The sequence below is a fragment of the Carassius carassius genome, chromosome 47 (genome assembly GCF_963082965.1).
Source record: "Carassius carassius chromosome 47, fCarCar2.1, whole genome shotgun sequence".
Classification (NCBI taxonomy): domain Eukaryota; kingdom Metazoa; phylum Chordata; class Actinopteri; order Cypriniformes; family Cyprinidae; genus Carassius; species Carassius carassius.
Window position 1 is genome coordinate 172501 of NC_081801.1, and position 22500 is coordinate 195000.

General features: G+C 45.2%; 3 protein-coding genes across 3 annotated transcripts in view; 1 reads left to right on the plus strand and 2 right to left on the minus strand.

The window, feature by feature from the left end:
• The window catches only part of jmy (junction mediating and regulatory protein, p53 cofactor), a 15385-nt gene extending 6813 nt beyond the window's left edge, over positions 1-8572 (minus strand). Inside the window, exons 1-2 of the mRNA XM_059542425.1 lie at positions 7643-8572; positions 1435-1608 (exon numbers count right to left, since the gene is read on the minus strand). Of these exons, the coding sequence (XP_059398408.1) occupies positions 1435-1608; positions 7643-8293 (825 nt within the window). The 5' untranslated portion in view covers positions 8294-8572. The remainder of the gene's footprint in view (positions 1-1434; positions 1609-7642) is intronic.
• A 1136-nt stretch (positions 8573-9708) lies between these two features.
• bhmt (betaine-homocysteine methyltransferase) lies at positions 9709-14434 on the minus strand. Its single transcript, XM_059542427.1, has 8 exons — positions 14281-14434; positions 13863-13995; positions 12969-13081; positions 12687-12878; positions 12446-12593; positions 12075-12257; positions 10283-10511; positions 9709-10185 (listed from the first exon to the last, which is right to left on the minus strand). Exons 1-8 carry the CDS (start codon positions 14302-14304, stop codon positions 10005-10007), a joined length of 1203 nt encoding a protein of 400 aa, XP_059398410.1. The 5' UTR covers positions 14305-14434; the 3' UTR covers positions 9709-10004.
• Positions 14435-15435: 1001 nt separating this feature from the next.
• Positions 15436-22500, plus strand: part of dmgdh (dimethylglycine dehydrogenase) — a 17929-nt gene continuing 10864 nt past the window's right edge. Inside the window, exons 1-5 of the mRNA XM_059542424.1 lie at positions 15436-15753; positions 15919-16087; positions 16445-16543; positions 16659-16823; positions 18212-18416. Coding sequence (XP_059398407.1) covers positions 15656-15753; positions 15919-16087; positions 16445-16543; positions 16659-16823; positions 18212-18416 — 736 coding nt within the window. The 5' untranslated portion in view covers positions 15436-15655. The remainder of the gene's footprint in view (positions 15754-15918; positions 16088-16444; positions 16544-16658; positions 16824-18211; positions 18417-22500) is intronic.

A 22500-nucleotide genomic window follows, 5' to 3' on the forward strand; every position in this document is an offset into this window, starting at 1 on the left:
ATTAATGTGAATTTTTCAGCAAAAGAAATCAAACTTTTGGTCAAAAAAGTATCTTCTGCTCATCAAGTCTCCATTAATTAGATTAAAAAATACAGTAAAAACAGTGAAATATTATTCTAATGTAAACATCTGTTCTCTGTGTGAATCTGTGTTAAAGTGTAATGTATTTCTGTATTTTCAGCATCATTCCTCCAGTCTTCAGTGTCACATGATCTTCAGAAATCAGAATAATATGATGATTTACTGCTCAAGAAACATTTCTGATTATTATCAGTGTTGAAAATATTAATATTTTTGTGGAAACAGATACATTTTATTTTCCAGGATTCACAGATGAATAGTAAGTAAAACAGTACAGCATTTATTAGAATAATAAATCCTTTGTAACATTATAAATGTCTTTCCAGTCACTTTTCATCAATTGAACGTGTCCCTGATGAACTGATACATTGACTTGTTCTCTGCTTGTCTGGTCTTCAGTGATTGGCTCGAGCCGCTGATCTGCAGAGACTCTTCTGACCGTCAGCAGGACGTCTGGACTCTCGTGCGTCTGCGTCTCGTCTCATGTCTAATTCATGTATGGAAATGCAATACCCACACTGCACCTCTCTGATCACATGACACTCGATCTGGGCGTCCCATAATGCTTCAGTCACTCATTCAGGTCCTCATACATTCATTCATGCAGCGCTCGCTGTCCATATGTTCACCTCACACACTACTGTGTGTGTGTGTGATCACTATAGAACCCTTTAATTCACAGAAAACACATGCAAACATGAGTATGCCGTATTTGCATGTGTTTTTGTGTGAAGGATGAAGGGTTTCTTAGTATCACACACACACACACTTGATTTGTGGTCTACGGGGACCTCTCCATAGGTGTAATGGTTTTTATACTGTACAAACTGTATTTTCTATCTCCCTACACCTAACCCTAGCCCTCACAGGAAACTACTGACAGTTCTTGAATTTCATAAAACACACTGTTCAGCCTTTTAACGGGGACACAAGAATTACCCTCATAAACCATGTTTACGTTGTTGTACCCACATCATTATACACATTTGTGTTCTCATGAACCATATATACCAGTTAAAACACACATGCATACTGTCTCTGTCTCTCTCACGCACACACACACAGAACCTTGAATTGTCAGTTTGTCAGGTAAACTGTAGAAACAGAGGGTAATTTGCATACAGGTGTTGTGTGTCTGTAAGCTAAACTAATCTCTCAATGAAGCGCCGAGTCATGACACTGGTTTAGTGTCTCAAACAAACACACACACACACACACACACAGAGAACTGATTCAGTCTCTCTCTCCACTCTTAATGTGATTAGAGCATGGGCTCGTGGGAAGCAGCGGTTGCTATGTATGTTTTTATGTATGTATGTGTGTGTGTGTGTGTGTGTGTGTGTGTGTGTGTACCTTGATCTGCTGTCTGCGCAGCATGGCCAGCTCCCGCATGTCTCTGAAGGGCTGCAGAAGATAGTGGTAGAGTTCAGTGGTGGCCTCCACCAGATCTCCATACGCCTCGTCCTGCTCCGCGTACAGCTGCAGCAGCTCCACCATCCTCTCCACGCCGCGCTGCTTCTCCAGCAGCTGCACACAACAACACACACGTCACATGTCGATGACGACAACACATGTCGATAACGGCAACACATGACGCATCACATGACGATAATGACAACACGCGTGTCATGACGATAACGACAACACGCGTGTCATGACGATAACGACAACACATGACGATGACGACGAGGACACGCGCGGCACATGACGATGACGACGACGACGAGGACACGCGCGGCACATGACGATGACGACGGCGACGACACGCGCGGCACATGGCGGCGACGACGGCGACCACTCGCGCGGCACATGGCGACGACGGAGACGACACGCGCGGCACATGGCGACGACGGAGACGACACGCGCGGCACATGGCGACGACGGAGACGACACGCGCGGCACACGACGGCGGCGGCGGCGGCGACGACACGCGCGGCACACGACGGCGGCGGCGGCGACGACACGCACGGCACATGGCGGCGGCGGCGGCGGCGACGACGACGGCGGCGAAGACACGCGCGGCACATGGCGACGACACGCGCGGCACATGGCGACAACGGCGACGACACGCGCGGCACATGGCGACAACGGCGACGACACGCGCGGCACATGGCGACAACGGCGACGACACGCGCGGCACATGGCGACGACACGCGCGGCACATGGCGGCGACGACGGCGACGACACGCGCGGCACATGGCGACGACGACGGCGACGACACGCGCGGCACATGGCGACGACGACGGCGACGACACGCGCGGCACATGGCGACGACGACGGCGACGACACGCGCGGCACATGGCGACGACGGCGACGACACGCGCGGCACATGGCGACGGCGACACGCGCGGCACATGGCGACGGCGACACGCGCGGCACATGGCGACGACGGCGACGACACGCGCGGCACATGGCGACGACACGCGCGGCACATGGCGACGACACGCGCGGCACATGGCGACGACACGCGCGGCACATGGCGACGGCGACGACGGCGACGACACGCGCGGCACATGGCGACGACACGCGCGGCACATGGCGACGACGGCGACGACACGCGCGGCACATGGCGACGACACGCGCGGCACATGGCGACGACACGCGCGGCACATGGCGACGACACGCGCGGCACATGGCGACGACACGCGCGGCACATGGCGACGACGGCGACGACACGCGCGGCACATGGCGACGGCGGCGACGGCGACGACACGCGCGGCACATGGCGACGACACGCGCGGCACATGGCGACGACGGCGACGACACGCGCGGCACATGGCGACGACGGCGACGACACGCGCGGCACATGGCGACGACGGCGACGACACGCGCGGCACATGGCGACGACGGCGATGACGGCGACGACACGCGCGGCACATTTAATTATTACAAATCATAATTAAATCATAACAGTCATAACTGAAAAATATGCTAAAACTTTTTTTTTCTAAATACATAAACTTGCATAAAACTTTAAGCTAAATCTAATGTTGCAAAACTGGTTGATTGATTAATATCTTTTGTCTGTCTTTGGGTGTGAAATATGACAGATCCTGCTGTTGAGAGAAAACCTTGTGATGCTGGTGAATGGTGTGCTCAGATCTTCATCATGTGTTATCACCACACTCATCCCCTCACACACACACACGCACGCACGCACGGGCGCGCGACAACGACAACATGCACGTCACATGACGATAACGACAACACATGATGATGACGACAACACGCGTGTCACATGACGATGGCGACAACAGATGACGATAACGACAACACATGATGATAACGACAACACGTGCGTCACATGACGATAAAGACAACACATGATGATAACGACAACACATGACGATAACGACAACACGCACGTCACATGACGATGACGACAACACATGACGATAACGACAACACGCACGTCACATGACGATAAAGACAACACATGATGATAACGACAACACATGACGATAACGACAACATGCACGTCACATGACGATAACGACAACACGCACGTCACATGACGACAACACATGACGATAACGACAACACGCACGTCACATGGCGATAATGACAACACATGACGATAATGACAACACGCGCGTCACATGACGATAACGTCAAATTAAATTGAAATCATAATTAAATCATAACAGTCATAACTGAAAAATATGCTAAAACTTTTTTTCTAAATACATAAACTTGCATAAAACTTTAAGCTAAATCTAATGTTGCAAAATGATTGATTAATATCTTTTGTCTGTCTTTGGGCGTGAAATATGACAGATCCTGCTGTTGAGAGAAAACCATGTGATGCTGGTGAATGGTGTGCTCAGATCTTCATCATGTGTTATCACCACACTCATCCCCTCACACACACACACACACACTGGTGTCTGGAAGCTGAAGTGTGTCCAGTCACTAAATGACTCTGTTGTGTTTGGGCTCACAGTGAATGTGGAGCTCTGTTCAGAGATGAATGGACTGTCTGTGAGTCTGAGTGTAACTCAAACACTGCTCCATTCATCAACAACACTGAGTCTCTGTTTACCTTGACGACCAGTCGCCGTGGAGACCACAGCCGTGTGTGTGTGTGTGTGTGTGTGTGTGTGTGTGTGGAGCTGCTGTTGTTCAGGTATAAACACACCTGCTCTAACGGACTGACTCTGATTTGAATGCACACCTGCTGATGCTTTCACATCTGTTGCTGGTCACATGACCCACATCAGTCAGTTTCAGCGCTGTAAATCACTGTAAATAAGAGTTTGAGTTCATTGTGTTGTGGTGAATTTCTAATGAAGTTACACCATTCAAAAGTTCTTTCAGTTATTTTGAAAAAAGTCTCTTCTGTTCACCAGTGCTGAATTTATTTGACCTAAACCCTATAAAAACAGTGAAATATTATTCTAATGTAAAACAGCTGTTTTCTGTGTGAATCTGTGTTAAAGTGTAATGTATTTCTGTGATGCTCCGCTGTATTTTCAGCATCATTCCTCCAGTCTTCAGTGTCACATGATCTTCAGAAATCAGAAGAATATCATGCTTTACTGCTCAAGAAACATTTCTGATTATTATCAGTGTTGAACACAGTTGTGCTGCTCAATATTTCTGTGGAAACTGTGATACATTTTTCAAGTTCAAAAGACCAGCAATTATTAGAAATTTGAATCTTTTGTAATGTTATCAATGTCTTTACTATTACTTTTAATCAATTTAATGCATCCTTGATAAATAAAAGCATGAATTTCCAAACTTTTGCATGGTGGCGTGTTATTTGGCCCTTGATGAGTAAGAGTCTATACAGCAGAGACGTTAACGGATGAAGATGATGATGATGATGAAGGGCTGTGTGTGCAGGAATACAGCTGCTACTGTAGCGTTTCTCAATCTCTGGTTATGCTGGAAAACCCCTCCAGCTGTGACATCACATCCTGTTTCCTCTCTCCTGTTTTGGCACAGGATATGACAGCCGTGATGTCATGTGACTCTTCCATGGGAAGCGTTTCACATCTTCATCATGCTGAATGAGCTGCAGGTTTGTGTGTGTGTGTTTAATGCGTCTCCAGTATTAATGTGTGTGATGAAGTGTGAACGAGCAACATCCCACACACACTCAATAAGCACAAACACATACGCCAATGTTTCACCTGCTCCACCCATCAGGAACTCACACCAGCGACCCACTGACCTTTGACCTGCTGACTACACAGCCCATCACAAACACATGCTAGATAACAGCTGAAGCAGACCACCTCACTGACCAATGAGAGCGCTCCGTACGGCAGACACACACACACACACACACATGTTTTCAGATGTGGTATTTTTAGCAGGAACACAAATGAACTTTGAAGACCCCACTGACTCATTATACAGACAAAAACACTGCGACACATCTCTTCTTTTGTGTTCCACTGAATAAAGAAAGTCATATAGATGTGTGCGTGTGTGTGTGTGTAAGTGTGTTTGTGTATGTGAGTGTGTGTGATTGTAAGTGTTTGTGTGCGTGAGAGTGAAAGAGAGAGTGTGTGTGTGTGTGTGTGTGTGTGAGAGAGTGTGTGTGTGTGTGTGTGTGTGTGAGAGAGTGTTTGTGTGTGAGTGTGTAAGTGTTTGTGAGTGTGAGTGTGTGTGTGTGAGAGCGAGCGAGTGAGTGTGAGTGTGTGTGTGTGTGTGTGAGAGAGAGTGTTTGTGTGTGAGTGTGTAAGTGTTTGTGTGTGTGTGTGTGTGTGTGTGTGTGAGAGTGAGTGAGTGTGTGTGTGTCTTGTTTTTGTATCATATCAGGACACAACTCTGTATAATGTCATGGGTATGACACAGGTATTACAAGGAGAGGGTGACTTATGAGGACATAACCCATGTCCCCATTTTTCAAAACGCTTATAAATCATACAGAATTAGTTTTTTTGAGAAAGTAAAAATGCACAAAGTTTCCTGTGAGGGTTAGGGTTAGGTGTAGGGTTGGTGTAGGGCCATAGAATATACAGTTTGTACAGTATAAAAACCATTACGCTTATGGGATGTCCCCACTTTTCACAAAAACATCGTGGCTCCGCCCCGATGACATCACCACTATACACTCGGCTGTATTTAAGTGAGCAGAGAGCAGTGGTTATGGTCTGTTAGTGTCATCAGACAGTTCTTTAAGCTGGAAGCTCAATAAAAATGTGTTAAATGTTTAATGAGTGTGTTCAGCACTGTACAGCAGCGTGAACAGATCACTAGTGCAGGTGTGTGTGTGCGTCACCATGGTGACGAGTGCTTTGTGTGTGTGTGTGATCTGCTCACACTCTGGGTCAGGTTTCTCTCTGGGTTCAGTGACCGTGTGCTGACCGCAGCCCTGAACACTGACCACAGCTAGTGATGGTTGACTTTACTAGCTTTAGTTCTGCTGTGAGTGTTAGAGGCTCCGCCCACATCCCACAGCCATCTGGGTTATTAATATCTATGTTATTGATTCACACGTCAGTCGATAAGAACACACACACACACACACACACACACACACACAGTGTTTCTGTAAGGTCTCGTGTGTTTATCGTGTCATGAGTTCACACACTTTCTGAGCGATGAATAAACATGTTATTTTCTGGTCATTTGTGATAAACACATTAAAATTACTGGAGTAAGTCAGATCAGTGTTTGTGGAAGAGAGAAGCGCTGGAAGCAGCTAATGCTCATCAGATCACACAAATCAGTGGAACTTGAATAGAAATGATTCGATCTGAGCTATGGTTTCAACACTAGTGTAAACACAGCCTCGGGACACGAGTCCAGAGGACACCATCATCACGTCTGTCTCCTGAAGAAGAGGACATGCTCATTCTTCTGAAGAGCTGCTGGCTGATCTTAAGAGCTTTAGCATGCATGGATTTCATAAAACAAGTATCAGTCAGGAACTATCCATATTGACATCTTTTGAGCGGTACGCTGCCCTAACTGTTAGAAGGATTCAAACGTAAATACCAAATGTGTTTCAGCATTTTACAGTTTTACAGAGATTACACAAAGAGCCACTTCCACCTGATGAAAAATATTAGAGATGAACATAAAAGAAAAGCATGAGTCTCAGAAAGAGGCTGTGACTGCAGCGTATAGTGTGTGTAGCACACACACGTGATCTTCAGTTCTGACACGTGTGTGTGTGTGAGAGAGAGAGATAGAGTGTGTGTGTGTGTGTGTTCAGTCAGTGGGGTGATAGAGCAGTTGTTGTTCAAGCCTATGAATGTCACAGACACATCAGATGCTGTCATTTACTGTAAACAGACACAAACACACTTCAGAACAACATCTGAAAAGAAGTGTGTTTGAGCTTAAACAGCAGTTCTAGTGTTGTGAATGAAAACAGTCAGAATTGTGTGTGTGTGGTTAGTCAAGTCAAATGTATTTGTATATTTTGCAGAAAATCATAATGTTATTGTTTATTATATCTTAATATCTTCATGTCTTATCGGATCGGAGCTGGATGATAGTATAGTAAGGTTTAGCCACGATATAAACCATGACACAGGTGAGGTTTGCTATGATCTATATATCCACTGTGAAGCTGGTGGCGGGTGCGCGCGCGTCTCACCTGCTGCAGGTGTGTCTTGGCTCTCTGGAGCGCGTCCTCGAAGCCCTTCCGCCGCAGCTCGCTCAGACTCTCGTAGTACTCCTCGGAGTCATCGCTGTCCGGAAACAGCACCTGAGACAGGATCCTCCACCCGCAGGTGTCGAGCGCGTGCCCCAGGTACACCTGCAGCTGGAAGCAGAGCGCGTCCGTGTCGCGCGCGCTCAGCTCCGGGGCCCCAAACAGCACCGACCACACCGTCTGCTCCTCGGGGAAGGCGGGCAGACACGGCTCCAGGTCCGAGTTGACGGCGCACAGCTGCAGGTGAGCGGCGCGCATGTCCTGGAAGGAGAAGAGTCCGGCCCAGCTGGAGTCCGGCGGCGGGTCATCGGGCTCCGGGAGCTCCAGCTCCGCTCTACCGGGCTCGGCTCGCTCTCGGCCCGGGCTCTTGACCGGGGGAGGCGCGTCTCCGGCCGCATGCTCGCCCTCGAGCAGCGAGTCCCGCGCGGCGCTCCGTTTCTGGACGGTTCGGTCGTGGCACGTGACGGCGAACTTTCCTTCGATCTCGTTCCAGGCGACGATGAAGACGAACTTGTGCTTCTCCTTCTCCTCGAACACATTCGGTCGCACCGACACCCAGCCGGACTCCAGCGCGTCCTCCATCGCGAACGACATGATAAAGAGAGAGCAAGCGCGTTCACACGGAATCCGGGCACCACGGCCTAACGGACGCGGAGGAAAAAAACACTCGGACCGTTAATAACACCGATTTCCCGTCTGTTCTTGTGTCCCGACTCGTCCGCTGACGCGCGCATTACTGCGCGTTCACACCTGCGCTTGTCGCGTCCCCCGCGAGGCCTTTTGTTCGCTAATCCGCATCTTTAACATCGCGAATGTTTCGCATCCGACGATGACAGTGACGTCACAGAGAGGAGGACGTAAACATCTGCACGTGGGACACGTTCTCTGCGTGATGACGCAATCAGAGACGCAGGCGACGCACGGTGCTCTCGACCAGAGACGCATGTAGATTCACAGAAAGTAACTTTGCGGTCTTATCCCCCTCAGATGTTTGGTTTATCGTGTTTTATCATAAAATGCTTCATCCATGTCTTTTTTACTCTAATGCGATGAAACACAGCTTGTTTATTTGTGACGGCATCGATCATCATCTCTCTGATCAATAATTAATAAAGTGCGGCTATAAATGTCTGTTCAATAGCTCAACTCCCGTCACGTGACCCGTTACTTTCATCAATAACGCACGAGACGCCGCTTGTTTTTATGTCAGTGTTTCACACTGAAGGTCCACTAGATGGCGCCACTGTCAGACACACGTGACATACTTTAAAGAAGTAGTTCACTTCCAGAATAAAAACCTGCTGATTATTTCAGCTCAATGTTCATGTCTTTCTGTCTTCCTTCTCAAAGAAATAAAGGTTTTTGACTTTTCCAGCGTGATTACGTCATGCGTGCAGTCCAGCTAGTGCAACACCTGCATCTGTGTTAGAAAGGTTTTTGTTTTTTTTAATTCTCTAGATTACACTCTTATTCCTCGGCTGGGATCCTGTAGAGCTCTTTGAAGCCGTGATTTGGATCTTCACCTTGTTGGTCCCCTATAAAGTCCCTTATATGTTCCTCAAAATATTTTTTTGCAAAAACCTTCATTTCTTTGCGACTGAAGACAGAAAGACATGAACATTGAGCTGAAATTATCAGCAGGTTTTTATTCTGGAAGTGAGCTAATCCTTTCACTATCTGCATATTTCACTTGTGGATGGTGTGCTCTTTCTGAAATGGAGCTCATATTGTGTTATTAAGCTGCTCTTTCACATTAAAGATGCAAACTCAGCTAACGTGTTCTCAGAAGGCTTGTCTGGTCTTTCAACACATTAGTCAAATCTTCATCTCACATTTTTTTTAAAGTCACTTATTTTCATATTTTGGTTTTATTTTACCATCTGTGTACTGTGCAGTTTTTGTCCTTGTGTGTGTAAACGTTTATCTGCTGATCTCATGATTCTGATCACTTTGTTTAATGATTGAAAACCCATTAATGTATGAAAGAACTCCATGACAAAGAGAGCGACTGAGATCATGAAGAGTTTTATTGAATGGACGCTCTGGTCGGATGGGAGTGTTCCGAACATCTGGAATGCAGCTCCGCCTCATCAGTCATGTGACCGATCCGTGATGTTAGCGTGATGAAGGGCGACAGTCAAATACAGAATGGACAGAAGGCACAATTACACTTCGAGGAGATCGTCTGGTCCTGCTGAAGTAAACAATCTTATTCATGAAATCAGCGTTTGTAAACGTACAGTAAAGAAGGAAAGAGGCAGGTTTCTGAATGCGGCGCGGCGCGGCGCGGCTCGACCTCTGACCCTCAGTGCTTGCAGTCGGCTTTCTGGAAGAGCGGGCGCAGCTCCTCCGCGGTCGTAGCCTCCTTATGCTGCATGAGCTCGGCGTGACCTTTGGTGACCCCCCAGCTGTCAGGAGTGGACATGGAGGGACACAGCGGACGACCGGACGCCGGCTTCAGACGCTCCCAGTAATCACGCCGGGCCCTGTGGAGCAAACACCCATCAGCACCACAGACACATGTGTCTCTCTCTCTCTCTCTCTCTCTCTCTCTCTCTGTCTCTCTCTCTCTCTCTCTCTCACCTGGCTCGGACCCAGGGTTTGGTGTGCATCTCCAGGCCGCTGCCCCACATGCCGTGTTTCTCAGAGGCTTCGGGCAGGGTTCCTCTCTCGGTTGCCAGCTCCTCGGCCACGGCGCGGATGTGGTACGGCTCGAACCCGCAGCAGCCGCCGATGTAACGGATCCCTGCCTTATAGGCCTCTCTGGCGTAGTGCTGCATCTCCCAGCGTGTGAGGATCCGCGGCTCCAGAGCTGGAGAACACACACACACACACACACACACACACATCCACAGTTATTAAACCTCACTCTTCTGACCAAAGAATCTCTCCGTATTCATTTCCTGGTTTGGGAAGTCTTAGAAATGCAATGTTTTCTTTTGTTATTGGAGCAAATGGAAACACGGAACAATTATATTTGATATTATATTATTATTGATAATATTGATATTTGATATACATCCTCGCACATATAATGCTCTGTGCAGTAATGACAACAGAACATTCTCATTCTCAAAATAACTGAACGGAACGTTCCTCTAACGTTTGCATAACCAAAAACAAACATTCTTAAAACATTACAAAACTGGACATTTTCAATGTTTAAAAAGACATTCAGAAATTATATTTTATAACTTAATGTTAGTGAAATTTTCTTTATTCACACTTATAAATACACACTTATTTCTTTAGTGTGTGTGTGTGTGTGAGAGCGTGTGTTTGTGTGTGTGTGTGTGTGTGTGTGTGTGTGTGAGAGCGTGTGTGTGTGTGTGTGTGTGTGTGTGAGAGCGTATGTGTGTGTGTGTGTGTGTGAGAGCGTGTGTGTTTGTGTGTGTGTGTGTGTGTGTGTGAGAGCGTGTGTGTGTGCGTGTGTGTGAGAGCGTGTGTGTGTGTGCGTGTGTGTGAGAGCGTGTGTGTGTGTGTGTGAGAGCGTGTGTGTGTGTGTGTGTGTGTGTGTGTGTGTGTGTGTGTGTGTGTGAGAGCGTGTGTGTGTGTGTGCGTGTGTGTGTGTGTATGTCTCTGTGTGTGTGAGAGCGTGTGTGTGTGTGTGTGTGTGTGTGTGTGAGAGCGTGTGTGTTTGTGTGTGTGTGTGTGAGAGCGTGTGTGTGTGAGTGTGTGTGTGTGTGTGTGTGTGTGTGTGTAAGAGCGTGTGTGTGTGTGTGTGTGTGTGTGTGTGTGTGAGAGAGCGTGTGTGTGTGTGTGTGTGTGTGTGTGTGAGAGCGTGTGTGTTTGTGTGTGTGTGAGAGCATGTGTGTGTGTGTGTGTGTGCGTGTGTGTGAGAGCGTGTGTGTGTGTGTGTGTGTGAGAGCGTGTGTGTGTGTGTGAGAGCGTGTGTGTGTGTGTGTGAGAGCGTGTGTGTGTGTGTGTGTGTGTGTGTGTGTGAGCGTGTGTGTGTGTGTGCGTGTGTGTGTGTGTATGTCTCTGTGTGTGTGAGAGCGTGTGTGTGTGTGTGTGTGTGTGTGTGTGAGAGCGTGTGTGTTTGTGTGTGTGTGTGTGAGAGCGTGTGTGTGTGTGTGTGAGTGTGTTTGTGTGTGTGTGTGTGTGTGTGTGTAAGAGCGTGTGTGTGTGTGTGTGTGTGTGTGAGAGCGTGTGTGTGTGTGTGAGAGCGTGTGTGTTTGTGTGTGTGTGTGTGAGAGCGTGTGTGTGTGAGTGTGTGAGTGTGTTTGTGTGTGTGTGTGTGTGTGTGTGTGTGTAAGAGCGTGTGTGTGTGTGTGTGTGTGTGTGTGTGTGTGTGTGTGTGTGTGAGAGCGTGTGTGTGTGTGTGTGTGTGTGTGTGAGAGCGTGTGTGTTTGTGTGTGTGTGTGTGTGTGTGTACCGAAGGGGAACTCCGGCAGGTCGATGAATCCCTGGCAGCTGCAGTCAGGTGTGTGATAGGCCAGCGGCTGCGTCATATAATGCGCTTTCAGACCAGCTTTCTCCACGCCGGCCTTCATCATGGCCACGGTCTTCACACAGGTCATGGGGTCAAAGTGACAGTTCACACCCACGATATCAGCACCTGGAGCACAGAATGTCAGAGATTTAACAGGATCCATCCACACTGAAGAAGTGCACTTCAAACACCTGGATGAGGCATTTAATTAACCAAAAATATGAAAGGTGAATCCTACTTTGCATAATTATGCACTATTCTATGGGATTTTATAGTGTAAACTGTGTGTGTGTGTGTGTGTGAGAGAGACACACCTGCCTTGACCAGTCTGACCGCACACTCTCCAGGTGTCACTCCATGCATGTCTCCTTCAGGTCCAATACACAGGGTGGCCGCTACAGGCTTTCCTGTTGCCTTCAGAACCTGGACGGCCCATTCAGCCTCCTCCACGTGCTCGAAGTACTGCAGATCAATCGATCGGTCAGTCAATCAATCGATCGGTCAGTCAATCAATCGATCGGTCAGTCAGGGAGGGTTGTGTTTGCACGTTCTCACCTCGGCGATTAGGAAGTCCACGTTCTTCTTGATGAAGACGTCGATCTGCTTCTTGAAGATCTTCTTGACCTCGTCTTCGCTCTTGCAGCTGAGGTAGGAGGGTGTCTGAGAGACTCCGCCCGCCACCAGAGCATCGCCCTCATTGGCTACTTCTCTGGCCAGATCACAGGCGGCCTCGTTGATCTGCTGGCCCTGCGGACGGTCAGCAAACACCTCGATCAGAGCTGTGTGATCAGGGTTAGGGCTCTGTGTGAGCGGTGCGTGTGAAAGAGAGAGACTCACAGTGAAAGTCAGCTGGTTCCCTCTGTTCTCCAGTTTGTCGTCGCTAGCGTAGAAAGTGAACGTCTGCATGACATTTGACCCGGCCCGCAGGAATTCCCTGTGCAGCTGTCGCACTGACGGAGAGAGACACATGCGTGGAACACTCAAACACAGCGACTCTGTGCAACCTAACGAGTCTAAGAAACACTCCAGAGACGTGTACGACGAGGAACCAAGAATCTAGGCTTCAAGCACAAACTAGCAATAGAATACAGAATAATATATGCACTTAATTCATTTCTGATTTTGGTCTATTCATCTTCCATGACATGTATTGTTTGGAAAAAAAACACGCAAAAGAGACATTTAAGTGTTTATTATTACACTTCATCTGTTTGACTCACTTCAAGAGTTTTTTCTCTTACAAACATCAGACTTCAGTTTTATTCCTCTCTATATGCCGAAGGTTTGTCCATATTTCGCACTCATTTATACATTTTAATCTTAAAAACATGTGAAAATTAAAGTGTGTTTTATGGAGTAATAAAAAGAGAAATCCCAAACTCTAATATGACAACAAAATCAAACAAAAATTATGAACCTGGCTTTATCCAATGATCAAATTTATTTTATGGAAATATATGCAAATGTGTGCATATGTAATTACATAAAGCCTCATTTGCATATTTAAACATAATACTCAAGAAAACGTGTACTACAAAATGTAATGAATCATTAATCAACTAATAAATGTAGTAAAAGCAGCATAGTATTATATTACTGCACATCCCAGCGAACAAAATGTTCTAAGAATGTTTTGCAAATGTTATGACAAAAATGATGAAGTTGGAACGAGGGTTCTGTGAATGTTACTGGAAGAGGTGTGACCCGTCTGTGAAGTGGGGTGAGTCTCACCGGCCTCGGGGTGCTCCGCAGCGGCCTCCGGTGTCCAGGGCCCGGCCTTCACGTACCCTCTCTTCTCCAGCGCGAACACGAAGCCTCCGTCTCCAATCACCACCTCACCCGCGCCCAGGCGCTCCAGGACACCCTGCACACACACACACACACACTCAGCTCTGCGCTATATGAGGTCAAAACACGATTAAACACACGCACATTTACAGCAGAGACGCGAAAGGACGCGCGCAACCGCGTGAACCAGGGTGCGAGCGCGTAACCGCGATTACACTTTAACACAAGTTTGCGTGCTTCTGTTTATGTGTGTGAGACTGAGAGCTTATACATTAATCGCGCTCTTAATGTAAAAATGACGCGCTTGCAAACGCACGAACTGGACTGAAGAATCCTAAAAGTGTCTAAACCAGTAACTCACCCTCTTAGATCCGACTGGGGCCATATTCAGCAGTAGATTCAGAGACCTTCAGGAGAGCTGAGTGAGACTGGAGTGAAATCCACAAGAGATGAGCGCTTATAAAGCACCGCTGGAGGGCTGTGTGTGTGTGTGAGAGAGAGAGAGAGAGAGAGAGAGAGAGTGTGTGTGTGTGTGTGTGAGAGAGAGAGAGAGAGAGAGAGAGAGAGAGAGAGTGAGAGAGAGAGAGAGAGAGTGTGTGTGTGTGTGTGAGAGAGAGAGAGAGAGAGAGAGAGTGTGTGTGTGTGTGTGTGTGTGTGAGAGAGAGAGAGAGATCGGCCCCGTCATCTAAACTAGTTCAGTGTGTTTCTGGTTAATGTTTATCATATGATCATCATCAGAGAGGGATTCTGGACAACATTCTCCAGACAGACACAGAGAAGTCTTCTGCTACTATTCTTTAAAAGTGTGTTCTTACTACAAATACACAACTGTGATCCGAGCGTGCACAAAAATATGTTCTAAGAACTTTTTGCAAACATTATTTCTGAATATTCTAGATTTCATTTTTTTTCTCGGTTATGTCAATGTGAAGGGATGTATACCTTTGCAAACATTATGAAAACTTTATCTTTGAATGTTCTCTGAACGTTTGGAAACAAGTAGTAACATTAAAAAAATTACATAACATCCAAATAAAAGCTAGTACAATGTTTCCATTAAGTTATGATCATCTTATTTTTTTAAACGTTCAAAACCTCCATTTTTTTATTTTTTTTTATTTCTTGGTTATGTGAATTTTAAGAGAACATTACATTCGCAAACACTGTGGGAATGTTTTCTGGACATTCAAAAGTATCATATAATAAAAGTAACAATACATCGGAACATTCTGAAACAAAGCGGGAACATTTCAACATCTTCGACGAACTCAAGTGTTACATGAACAACCGCTGCAGAACATCAGCTGCTGCAGACCAGTTATTGATCATTGATCAGGTCTGAGCTGATTATTGATCATGTGATCTGCTGCCTCGACACATTTTACTGTCCGCAAACATTCCTCCAAATCTCTCTCTCCCTCACACACACACACACACACACACACTCAGGATTGCTGCAATCTTTGCTTGTGCTGCAGATCGTTAATTCACTCAAGATATATTATTGAAGTCAACACTGCAGATATAACAGATGCTGAGTGCATGTTGGAAAATGTACTGAATCATTCTATTTCAGTGTTCTTTAGTTGATTTGTTAATGATAATGAATCCCCGGGTCTTTGACGCGCTCTGACCGGCGGGCGCGCGCTGCTCGTGCGTGTTTCTGCGCGAGCGTTTGTTTGGAAACTCCGAGACTAAACTAACTCGAGAAAGCTTAATTCGGAGCAGAAGTCAATATGTCGCGGATATTAAACACGTTTAACGCTCTCGTGAGGCGAGACTTGAGGAGAAAATCACTGCGCGTTTCTGCGCGGAGCCTCGCGACAGATGACGGGTGAGAAATATCTGACTCAGAGCTCTCTATTTGGGAATGTGTGGGAAAATTCAAACCCATTTGTAATTAATACTCTAATAATCAAAATAACAGATTCTGCACAAATAATGCATGTGTGATTGAATGCGCTGAATGCATGTCTGCTGGGTTTGTTCTGCTTCTCAGAGACCCCCCTGGGCTTCTGGGGAAGCGTCTGAAGGACTCGGCGGAGACGGTGGTCATCGGCGGCGGGTGTGTCGGGGTCAGTCTGGCGTATCATCTGGCCAAAGCCGGACAGAAGGACGTGGTGCTGCTGGAAAAATCCGAGCTGACGGCCGGATCCACATGGCACGCGGTACGCACACTGGTCAGGGGTCAAATGCAATCTAGATTAGCTGTTTTAGGAAATGCACCTGTTTCCAACAAAGCCTGTAAGTCAGGAAAGCCTCCAGTAATTAAAGCTGCTGATTACTAACTGAGGGCTTGAATGCAATGCTACTCATTTCTGATAGAAGCATCTTTCAAATGCATGAATGTTAATGTAAAAAGCATGACAGCTGTCAATGAAAATGACTCGTTTTGAAGTCTCACTGCAGTATCCAGGTTTAAACAGGGTGAAACTTGACTTATAAGCACTGTGACTGACAGCATTTGACAGAGGTTATGCTGTGTGCATGTGCTGAGTCTGAACAGTTGATATTTTCGTCCACAGGCGGGACTCACCACATACTATCATCCAGGCATTAATCTGAAGAAGATTCATTATTACAGCATTAAACTCTTTGAGCAGCTCGAGGCCGAGACGGGACAGGTGAGACACATCAATAAACATGTTTACTGGAGCTGGTAATGAGCTGCTCATTTCTGTGAGGCGTTTACAGCTGTATGGAGTGTGTTGTGTGGTGACTGTGGTGTTTGTGTCGCAGGCCGTGGGCTTCCATCAGCCCGGCAGCATCAGACTGGCGTCCACTCCGGTCCGCGTGGACGAGCTCAAATATCAGATGACCAGAACACACTGGCACCCGACGCCACAGTTCCTCATCGGCCCCGAGAAGATCCAGCAGCTCTTCCCTCTGCTCAACATGGACAAGGTATGAACATCTGAGGACAATACACATACATATTTAAAGTCACTCCCAGTAAAAAATTGCAATCTTGAGAGAGAGAAATAACACAGATCAAGCCACTTTGGTGTGGTTTGTCACATTTTGCAGAGGTGGAAAGAGTACAAAAATATTCTACTCAAGTAAAAGTACCATTACATTAATGAAATTTTACTTAAGTACAAGTAAAAGTACCAGTCTAAAAATCTACTCAAGTAAAAGTAAAAAGTAGCTCATTTAAAATTTACTCAGTGGGTGTCAAACTCAGTTCCTGGAGGGCCACAGTCCTGCACAGTTTAGATATAACCTTAATTAAACACACCTGATCCAGCTAATCTAATCATTTAGGTTTATTTGAAAACTACATGATATGTGTGCTGGAGCAGGGTTAGAACTAAACTCTGCAGGGCTATGGCCCTCCAGGAACTGAGTTTGACACCCCTGGGATAGGTCTATTAATCTCAAACTAGTTGTTTTTAATTAAAGGAATCAGTTATTTAGAATAATAAAACATTTGCGCTGTTACCAGGCAAATCAGTATCAACAAACTCATCTTTTAATGCAGAGGAAATGCAGAAGATTAATTGGAAGTGGCATTTAGATGTATTACACTGTTTAGTGCAGGACAAGAATGCATTTAACCTGCAGTTACAAATGCATGAATAATGTTTTGATATACAAGACATAAAATGTTGAATACTCATTTGAAATGATAAGAAATTAATTATTTTAAAAAATCAAAAGATACTTTAAATGTGAAATTAAAATGGCCAGTATGTGTCAGCAAGTCACTGTTAATAAGTGAGTCATTGCGATTGAACCGAATCATTTAAACGGTTGATTCCTTATACAGTCTATGGTTGATTCATTCAGGAACGAAACACTGTCACGTTGCTCAGAGACGCAAAACTGTGCTTTGGTGGCTGTGTTTGGAATTATTTTCTGTTGCAGAAATAGAGCTAAAAAAGGCAATATGGTGTCTAAAACGCAAGTCTCTTAATTAACTTGTTTACTGATATATACTGTTTACTGTTATATATATGTATATATTCATTCAACTGATGTAGTTTCCAGGGAGCGATTTTTTTTTTTTTTACTCAGTAATTAATGTGTTTTAAAATGTAGCGAAGTACAATACTTTAAACAAAATATACTTGAGTAAAAGTAAAATTACAGATTTAAAAAATTACTTTAAAAAGTATTAGTACACAAAAAAGCTACTCAATTACAGTAACGCGAGTAAATGTAATTCGTTACTTTCCACCTCTGACATTTTATTATTACATATACAAATAATGTAGAATAAGTCATGTAAAATCATAGATAGATACAGCAGATGTATGTAGATGTACTGAAGCTGCTTGTCTCTGTGTCAGGTGTTGGCGGGTCTTTATAATCCGGGTGACGGTCACATCGACCCGTATTCCCTGACGATGGCTCTGGCGGCGGGAGCGCGAATGTACGGCGCTCAGATCTATTGTCCCGCTCCTGTCACAGGCCTCACGCCGACCACCGATGGCAGATGGGACGTCCAGACGCCACATGGATCCATCCGAGCCAATCGCATCGTCAATGCCACAGGTTAGGCCACACCCACATGTAAAACAACATCCCATGTGATACACCACACCCCCATATGTTAGATCACACACCCCACAAGATAGGCCACACCCATATGATAGAACACACCCCATATGTTAGATCACACCCCCACAAGATAAGCCACACCCTACATGATAAACCATACCGCCATATGTTAGACCACACCCCCACAAGATAGGCCACACCCATATGATAGACCACACCCCATATGTTAGATCACACCCCCACAAGATAAGCCACACCCTACATGATAAACCATACCGCCATATGTTAGACCACACACCCATATGATAGACCACACCCCATATGTTAGATCACACCCCCACAAGATAAGCCACACCCTACATGATAAACAACACCCCCATATGTTAGATCACACCCCCACAAGATAGGCCACACCCATATGATAGACCACACCCCATATGTTAGATCACACTAACACACGATAGACCACACAAAAATGTGTAAAACTACCCCCACATGATAGACCACACCCCCACACACTAGAACACACATGTAGGGGTGACCCCCGAATTATGGCACTTTTCCATTACCAGTACCAGCTCGACTCGACTCGACTCGGCTCGACTCGCCTCGGCTCGGCTCGGCTCGCTTTTTGCTCCGTTTTCCATTGCAGATAGTACCTCCACAATAGTACCTGGTTGTCATAGCGACGCTGCAAGAAACTGCCATGACGTAATCTTCTACGCGACACACACCCGCTACCCACACACACAGGACAATGGAGGAAATCGAGTGCATGTTGTTTTTGATCCTCGGGATATATTGGATATATCACGCAATCTCTGGCCAAACTTTTTAAAAATGGCGGGGTTATTCTGGATACTATCTGGATACTATTGCTGGCGCGTGTAATGATGACGCAGTGAATAGTGACGATTCTCTCTGACCAATCAGCAGTCTGCTGTGTTTTCACGTCACATTATAGTATCGCCTCAGCTCGCTTGGAACCTCGCCGGTACAGGTACAACTTTTACACAGTGGAAAACCAAACAGAGCCGAGTCGAGACGAGGCGAGCCGAGCTGGTACTGTGTACTGGAAAAGCGCCATTAGATGCTTCGATTCGAGGAGTCTGATTCGACTCCCAATCTCACAGTCGAATATTTGCAGAGGTGCCATTTTGGCTATATATGGGGTGCTCTATGTCTATTCTATATGAGATAAATGATGATTTAAATCCCATTGATTTAAAACCTGCTAAATGCTTCATTGTACTCATCTTCAGCGCACAGCTCAAAACATTAATAACTACTGTCACAAACATAATCTTACAACCCGAATTCCGGAAAAGTTGGGACGTTTTTTAAATTTTAATAAAATGAAAACTAAAGGAATTTCAAATCACATGAGCCAATATTTTATTCACAATAGAACATAGATAACATAGCAAATGTTTAAACTGAGAAATTTTACACTTTTATCCACTTAATTAGCTCATTTAAAATTTAATGCCTGCTACAGGTCTCAAAAAAGTTGGCACGGGGGCAACAAATGGCTAAAAAAGCAAGCAGTTTTGAAAAGATTCAGCTGGGAGAACATCTAGTGATTAATTAAGTTAATTGATATCAGGTCTGTAACATGATTAGCTATAAAAGCTTTGTCTTAGAGAAGCAGAGTCTCTCAGAAGTAAAGATGGGCAGAGGCTCTCCAATCTGTGAAAGACTGCGTAAAAAAATTGTGGAAAACTTTAAAAACAATGTTCCTCAACGTCAAATTGCAAAGGCTTTGCAAATCTCATCATCTACAGTGCATAACATCATCAAAAGATTCAGAGAAACTGGAGAAATCTCTGTGCGTAAGGGACAAGGCCGGAGACCTTTATTGGATGCCCGTGGTCTTCGGGCTCTCAGACGACACTGCATCACTCATCGGCATGATTGTGTCAATGACATTACTAAATGGGCCCAGGAATACTTTCAGAAACCACTGTCGGTAAACACAATCCGCCGTGCCATCAGCAGATGCCAACTAAAGCTCTATCATGCAAAAAGGAAGCCATATGTGAACATGGTCCAGAAGCGCCGTCGTGTCCTGTGGGCCAAGGCTCATTTAAAATGGACTATTTCAAAGTGGAATAGTGTTTTATGGTCAGACGAGTCCAAATTTGACATTCTTGTTGGAAATCACGGACGCCGTGTCCTCCGGGCTAAAGAGGAGGGAGACCTTCCAGCATGTTATCAGCGTTCAGTTCAAAAGCCAGCATCTCTGATGGTATGGGGGTGCATAAGTGCATACGGTATGGGCAGCTTGCATGTTTTGGAAGGCTCTGTGAATGCTGAAAGGTATATAAAGGTTTTAGAGCAACATATGCTTCCCTCCAAACAACGTCTATTTCAGGGAAGGCCTTGTTTATTTCAGCAGGACAATGCAAAACCACATACTGCAGCTATAACATCAGCATGGGTTCGTCGTAGAAGAGTCCGGGTGCTAACCTGGCCTGCCTGCAGTCCAGATCTTTCACCTATAGAGAACATTTGGCGCATCATTAAACGAAAAATATGTCAAAGACGACCACGAACTCTTCAGCAGCTGGAAATCTATATAAGGCAAGAATGGGACCAAATTCCAACAGCAAAACTCCAGCAACTCATAGCCTCAATGCCCAGACGTCTTCAAACTGTTTTGAAAAGAAAAGGAGATGCTACACCATGGTAAACATGCCCCGTCCCAACTATTTTGAGACCTGTAGCAGAAATCAAAATTGAAATGAGCTCATTTTGTGCATAAAATTGTAAACTTTCTCAGTTTAAACATTTGCTATGTTATCTATGTTCTATTGTGAATAAAATATTGGCTCATGTGATTTGAAAGTCTTTTAGTTTTCATTTTATTAAAATTTAAAAAACGTCCCAACTTTTCCGGAATTCGGGTTGTATTATGAAAGCACTATTGTAAAAAAATGTTGTGAATTCTTAAGGTTTGGCTGATCTTTTAATCAAAACATAAAACTTTATTTACTCCGCATCTGCGAGGCATCTTCCGTTACACATTTTCACTGTGTTAAATACATCGGTCGATTATCAACAAGATTCAAAAATTCTGATTCGACTTTGTGGTAGACCACTCCCTCAAATAATAATATTTCACTCACAACATGCTAAGCCCACATGTGTTAGGCCACACCCACATATGTTAGGCCACACCCCTCAGTGTGGGCTGAGGAGCATCTGCTCCACGTTTATATTTCAGAGCTGCAGCTGTCTTGTTGCATTCATGTGAAGCGCTTCTGGATATTCACTGTGACAGAGACTTTTTGAAGGTTTCTTAAAAGTCTAGATCAAATTAAAGACATAAAATGTATTACAGATCTTAAATGGTCTAACAAAAGTTTATTTATAATTTTAAGACATCTTAAATTTGGGATTCAATTCTACATGATAAAAAGAAGGCTTCAGAAAGATTGGTATTGGTGATCTTATCTGCAGGAACTGCTTCCTGTGATCGGAGCACTCTTAATATTAGGATATTTTGGTGACACAGTAAACTGTATCTTGCGTTTAACTCGAGGTAAACTCTTGTATCACAGGAAGGAAAAGGCCAAAAAACGTGATTTAAAGGACCACTCCACTATTTTTGAAAAAAGGCTCATTTTCCAACTCCCATAGAGTTAAACAGTTGATTTAATGTTTTCAAATCCATTTAGCTGATCTCTGGATCTGACATTAGCACTTTTAGCTTAGCTTAGCATAGATCATTGAATCTGATTAGAATAAAAGACGGAAAATTAAAAGTTGCGTACTTGATTACTACACAACTTTTCATTTTCAGTTGGTCTTAGTACACGATGTAGCTACAGAAGAGTCAAGTTTTAAATAGAAAAAATATAGAAACTCTTTACTCATTTTTGAGCGAGATGCTAACGGTCTAATTAGGTTCAGTTATCTATGCTATGCTAAGCTAAGCTAAAAGTGCTATTTTCAGACCCAGAGATCGGCTGAATGGATTCGAAAATGGTAAAACTCAACTGTTTAACACTAGAGGCGTTGGAAAATGAGCCTATTTTAAAAAGTCGTGGAGTGTTCCTTTAACATTTTTAATATA